Here is a 5,659-nt window from a genome sequence, read left to right on the forward strand (position 1 = left end):
CTGCAGGAAATCAGGCTGTCCCCCAGGTCTAGGTGGGTCTGCCAAAATGCCCCGAGAGGCACGGCCTCGAGGTCAGCACCAGATGGGGCTCCTCCTCCTGCCCCTGTGCCCAGATCGATCAGCCGCCCCCACTGGAAGGGGACACTCTCCCGCTGGGGTCCGGAGCCCACTTCGGGCTCCCTCCCCACCCAACAGTGGCTCCCTGGAGACTGTGGATGCCCCACCCGTGCCCTCTGCTCCACTGCCAGGACCATCTTTGCTCTCAGGGACTGTGGAAGCTGGTAGAGAGGGGCACCCCATCAACGCCAGCCGGACTCTGTCCACCCCTCGAGAGCCAGAGCTTTGGGCTCACTGTCTCCCCCAGAGAAAACCTCGCTGGGGCCACAGGAGGCTCGGGTCTCTGTTCCTCAGGGCCCCGGGCGACTCCTGCAGGCAGCAGTGTTTGCTCTGCAGGGCCTACAGGGTCAGGCAGGGAGGCAGAGGCGACCACAGGGTGGAGGCAGGTTAAAGAACAAGGATTCTGAACATGCCGGGGCTGGGTCCAGGCACCATCAGAGCCAAGTCACCGGCTCCCTCGGGAGGACAGAGCTGTGAGGGTTTCGGGGCTGAGTCACAGGTGGGCTGGGGTGGAGGGGAGGGGAGGGCGACACCCCACCCTCACCAGGTGAAGACCCTTCAGGCCAGGCAGGCTTCCAGCCAGTGAGGGCACAGGGCAGAGGGAGTGCGGAGGGGCTGGTGGGTCATGGCGGGGGTAGGGTGGAGGTACTGGCTGCGCCGCTGCAGCAGGCATCGCCCCGGAATGTGCTGGAATAACAAGCAGAGGCGGCATGGAGCAGGATGGAGGGTGGAAGTGTGGAGATAGGGGTGTGTGATCCTGGGTGGCAGCGCTGAGGCCTGGCCGGCATCTGGAGCCTGAGGCTGGATCTGGGGGCACTGGGGGAGCCCACCACAGGAGGCCCCAGGTCACAATAAGGGGCAGCTCAGACCGGGGTGGGGGCCCCCAGGTCGCCCAGGAGTGGAAGTGGCTCGTGATGCTGTGGCTGCTGTGCCGTGAGGGGCTCCTGGTCCTGCTGGCCTCCAGGCTACGCGTGGTCCACTCGCCTCTGCAGCTGCCAAGCCTCCCTCGGGGCTCCTGCTGCAGGGCTGGCTGGAGAGGCTTGGGAATCCCAGCGGGCAAGGAAGCCGGGCCCAAGGGGGAGCAGCATGCTGGGTCAGGAGACCAGTCAGGGGCCCAGCCAGTCCTGGAGGCCAGCGGGCAGGGGCTGGCAGGGAGTGGGCAGGGTGCCCGCCACTGCGAGGGCCACCATGGAAGACTGTCTGGGTTGGGTTTGCGGCGGAGGCTCGCCAGCAGTGTTTTGACTCCAAGCAGGTTTCAGAGTGTGAACGGCCCCCGAGTCATCTGCTGGGTCCCTCTGCCAGAGGGTTTCTGAAAGACAGATGGCCACAGGCGGAAGCCGTCGGCGGCGTGTGGGCCCAGCGATGACGGGGGTGCGAATCCCGCTGTGCCTCCCTCGGCGGCGGCAGGCGGTCTCTAAGTCCTCTCCCGTGTTCTCACTGTACCCTAGAAAGCAAAGCCAAGTTCCTCAGCGCGCTGCCGGGGCGAGTGGGCAGAGCCAGGCCTCCCTGCAGGCGCACACAGCTGTCCCTGTGCCTCCATGAGCGGGGAGGGATGCTGGCGGGAGCCCCCACCCACGCGGCCTCCGCACCTGAGCCCCCACGCACGTGGCCTCCACGCCTGAGCCCCCACCCACGCGGCCTCCCCGCCTGAGCCCCCACCCACGCGGCCTCCGCACCTGAGCCCCCACCCACGCGGCATCCACGCCTGAGCCCCCACCCAGGCGGCCTCCGCACCTGAGCCCCCACCCAGGCGGCCTCCCCACCTGAGACTCCACCCAGACGGCCTCTCCACCCGGCCCCGCCCCCAGGCGGCCTCCCCACCTGGGACCCCCCCCACGTGGCCTCCCGACCTGGCCCCGCCCCCAGGCGGCCTCCACCCTGGCCTCCTGACCTCATGGAGCTGGGCTTGGCCACAGGAGGGCCTTGCAAAGGGCACTTTGCGTGGAGCCTGAACCTGGCCTGACTTTGCCTCCATGGTTTTCGGGTTGAACAGCAGGGAACGGCTCAGGGGGAGGGGCCGGCTGAATTCCTCCGTGGGATCCGTGGGGCTGTGCAGACACGGGCCGTGACTGCGGGTCCTCCGTGGAGAAAATCAGTACCAAGTCGGAGCGAGTCCCCAGGGCTCACGTGTCACTCTGCACCCGGAAGGAACTTTCTGGAAATGGGATACATCCCTGCAGAGTGGGACTCAGGGGCTCTTCCCTGTCACTGTGCAGAAGGCGAGGTCTCAAGGGAGAAGATCTGGAGGCTGGGAACCTGCCTGGGCCTGGGTCCCCTCTCAGGGCTGAGGAGCCCCGAGCCCAGCACCCACAGTCGCTGTAGCCAACCTCACAGGTCCCACCTCCTCCTGCCTGGCCATGCTTTTGCCCGTGTGGGCTGCAGCCAGGGCCTGGTTGCCACCCGCCCCAATGTGGCCCTGAGGCCAGTCCTGTGCTAGCCTGTATTGACATGCTGGCTCACTCAAATCGATTCTTGTCAAAGGCATTGTAGAAAGAACAGTTTTCAAAATAGAGCCGAAGAAGACGTGGGCTTCCGCTGTGAGAGCCCGGTGCTGGCGGGCTGCCCACGGCGCCTCCTCTTTCTGCGGCCGGGCGTGGAGCTCCACCAGCAGCTCCTGGCTGTTGCAGGGCTGTGAGATGTTTTCGTTTGTTCAGCAGGAAGGTCTAGAGAAAGGGGCTGAAGGGAACGCCTGAGCGTCCAGCCTCAGAGAGGAGGCCAGGACCGAGGCCTGGATTCATTCCTAATGGGTCCTGAGGACAAGCACACGGAACCGGCTGTGTTCTGGCTGCAAACGGGCCTGGGAGTGCCCTGGCTGGCATAGGAACAGACAGGCTGCGGGGCAGAGCGCAGTGGACCTTCTGCCTGGGTGGAAGGGGCTGGTGTGCGGCTCCGCGCCCTGGAGTCCCTATCCCAGCCCCTCAGCCCCCATCCCAGCCCCTCAGCCAGCCCCTCTGCGGTGGCAGTTTCTCTTCTTGCCAAGACCTTGGACGGAGTCTGCACCCATCCCTGCACGCCGCAGAGACAAAACCCACAACCAGATACTCAGGAAGGGCCAGGGTCCTGCCACCTGCACGTTAGACCCTGAGGGTGACGTTTGCTCTTTGATCCTCTGGTCCTGTGCGCTCTGGGGGCCTCGGCCTGGGGTGGAAATGTGGATTCTTCCGTCTGAGACAGTGTGATTTTCAGACCAGCAGAGAAGGAAATGTCCGGCGGCTGTCCTGTGGGGGTCCACCCACCCTCCATACTGTCATGGGCCACGTGTCTCCCCCAGATCTGTATGCTGCGGCCCTAAGCCCCAGTGCCTCCGCAAGGGACCTTACTTGGAGATGGCGTCCTCGCAGAGGTGGTTAAGGTAACATGAGGCTGATGGGGTGGCCCTGGCCCAATCTGCCTGGTGTCCTTATACGGAGAGGAGATGAGGACACGGGTCCACACAGAGGGATGACCTTGTGAGGACAGCAGCAGGAGACAGAGCCAAGGACAGAGGCCTCAGGAGCCAGTGGTGCCACACCCTGACCCGGATTCCACCTCCCGAATGGTGAGAGAGCCGTGTCTGCTGAGGCCCCCAGGCTGGGGGACTTACTACCGTGACCCCGGAACTCACACGATAGTCACAGGACGTTACAGCTGACAAAGTGAGCTCCCTCCTTGGACACGCTCCTCCCAGCATTCCGGTGAGGTGGGGGCTGGCGTGTCACCCCCACTCTGGATGAAGAGGCCGCATCAGGCGGGGTGGGCACAACCAGCCCCCCAGCTCACTGTGGGCTATGGCACAAGTTCATTGCCTGCACTTTGGGGTGGGCACTCACTTGCCCCTGTTCCAGCCACCATGCCTGCCGTGGCTCCCTCCTCACCAGGGCCTGTGACTATGAGGCACTGGAGGAGGAGGTGCTGGGTGGAGACACCACAGAGGCTGAGGGTGAGACTGGAGGAGGGGAAGCCCCCATTTCTTCTCGGGAGCCCTGCGGGGTCAGGCCAAGGAGCCCGGGTGGCTGTGCGGGAAGGAGCCGCACTCTGCTAGGTGTGGAGGCTTCCCACCTGCACTCCCAAGTGAGCTGTGGCCCTGCCACACAGGCCCCTCAACCCTGTGCCTGCCACGCGGCCCTCTGGAGGAGCCTCCGGATGTGTCTGGGGAGCACTGCTCAGAGCCCTGTCCGCTGGCCCCAGTGGAGTCTCCACAGCAAATCAGCACACAGCAGCAGCCACCGCTGTGCGCCTGTGGCCCTGAGAGGCTGCGAGCGCACAACCTCCTGGCTGGAAAGAGGGGAGGCCTGGGGTCCGGGCAGCTTGCAGGGCCAGCTGTGCACCCAGCGACATCCTCATCACCGCCCACGCTGAGCACAGTGGAGACCGCGAGCCAAGGGCAGAAGGAGCGCACGGTCACAGGAAACCTTTCCTTCCAGCTCTCGGTGCCTGCATCCAGCACTTCGTGTCTAGGGATGAATTTAATCTGCACGGTGACCTCTGAGGTGGGCACCGCCACTGTCCCAGCTCTATAGACACGGAATGTGGCGGGCAGCATGGTTAGGAAGCAGCAAGACTTTGAGTGGAGGGGGGTCTGGCTGTGGCCTCCCCTCTTTGTTGAATGGTGTCTCCACAGAAAGATCTGTATCCCAGAACCTGTAAAGATGACCTTATTTGATAAAAGGGTCTTTGCAGATACAATCAGGTAAAGACCTGGCGGCGTGATCATCCTGGGCTGTCAGGCTGGACCACAGCGTCTGATGTGAAGGACAAGCGCCTTTATCAAGAGAAGAGAAAACTCAGGGAGAGCCACATGGAGAGGGGCCGAGGCCATGGGAGGGCCAGGCAGGGATTGGAGGGAGGCAGCCACAAGCCAAGGAACGCCTGGGACACCAGAAGCCGCCAGAGACAAGGAAGACCCCCCTCAGGAGCCTCCGGAGGGAGCTCAGCCCTGCCCACAGTTTAATTTGGGGCTTCTGGTCCCCAGAGCTGTAAGGGAATCAGTATCTGTTGTTGAGGCCACCCGGCTTGTGGGAGCCCCAGGACACGTGCCCACTTGGCCACACTGCCCCGGCGGATTGTGGTCGAGTGCCCAGGGTTCCAGCCCCAGCGCCTGCACTCCTGACCACGAAGGAGGCTGACGCCCGCCGGGAAGTCTGCGCACGGCACCCTCACTCTTTCCGGATTCCAGTGCTTCCTGCGGTGCTCTGTGCACAGGAGTGCTGCTGGCTCCCATCGCCAGACTCTCAGGGCTGAAAGGTGACATCCAGCAGCAAGCAGGCGCCCCGCTCTCTGCGACAGCATGGTTGAGTTGGTGACGGCCAGACCAGGTGTGTTGGCTCATGCCTGCAATCCCAGCGCTTTGGGAGGCTAAGGTGGGAGGATGGCTTGAACCCAGGAGTCCAAGGTTACAATAAGCTGTGCTTGCGCCACTACACTCCAGCCTGGGCGAATGTGAGACCGTCTCTATAAAATACAGTAGAGGGACAGTGAGTCAGTGCCACACGATTGGCCCTTGGTGTGTTTCCCCTGCCCATCAGTGCTACCCCAAGGAACTGAGTGAGCAAATGGGTGCCTG

General features: G+C 63.9%; 1 protein-coding gene across 1 annotated transcript; it reads right to left on the minus strand.

Moving 5' to 3' along the window:
* Positions 1 to 2,395: 2,395 nt before the first annotated feature.
* LOC111527297 lies at positions 2,396 to 3,368 on the minus strand. Its single transcript, XM_031934598.1, is given in 3 exon segments — positions 2,396 to 2,664; positions 2,667 to 2,949; positions 3,354 to 3,368. Coding segments are annotated over 3 exon segments (567 nt in total).
* Positions 3,369 to 5,659: the final 2,291 nt, after the last annotated feature.

This window comes from Piliocolobus tephrosceles, chromosome 19 (genome assembly GCF_002776525.5).
Source record: "Piliocolobus tephrosceles isolate RC106 chromosome 19, ASM277652v3, whole genome shotgun sequence".
Taxonomy (NCBI): Eukaryota; Metazoa; Chordata; class Mammalia; order Primates; family Cercopithecidae; genus Piliocolobus; species Piliocolobus tephrosceles.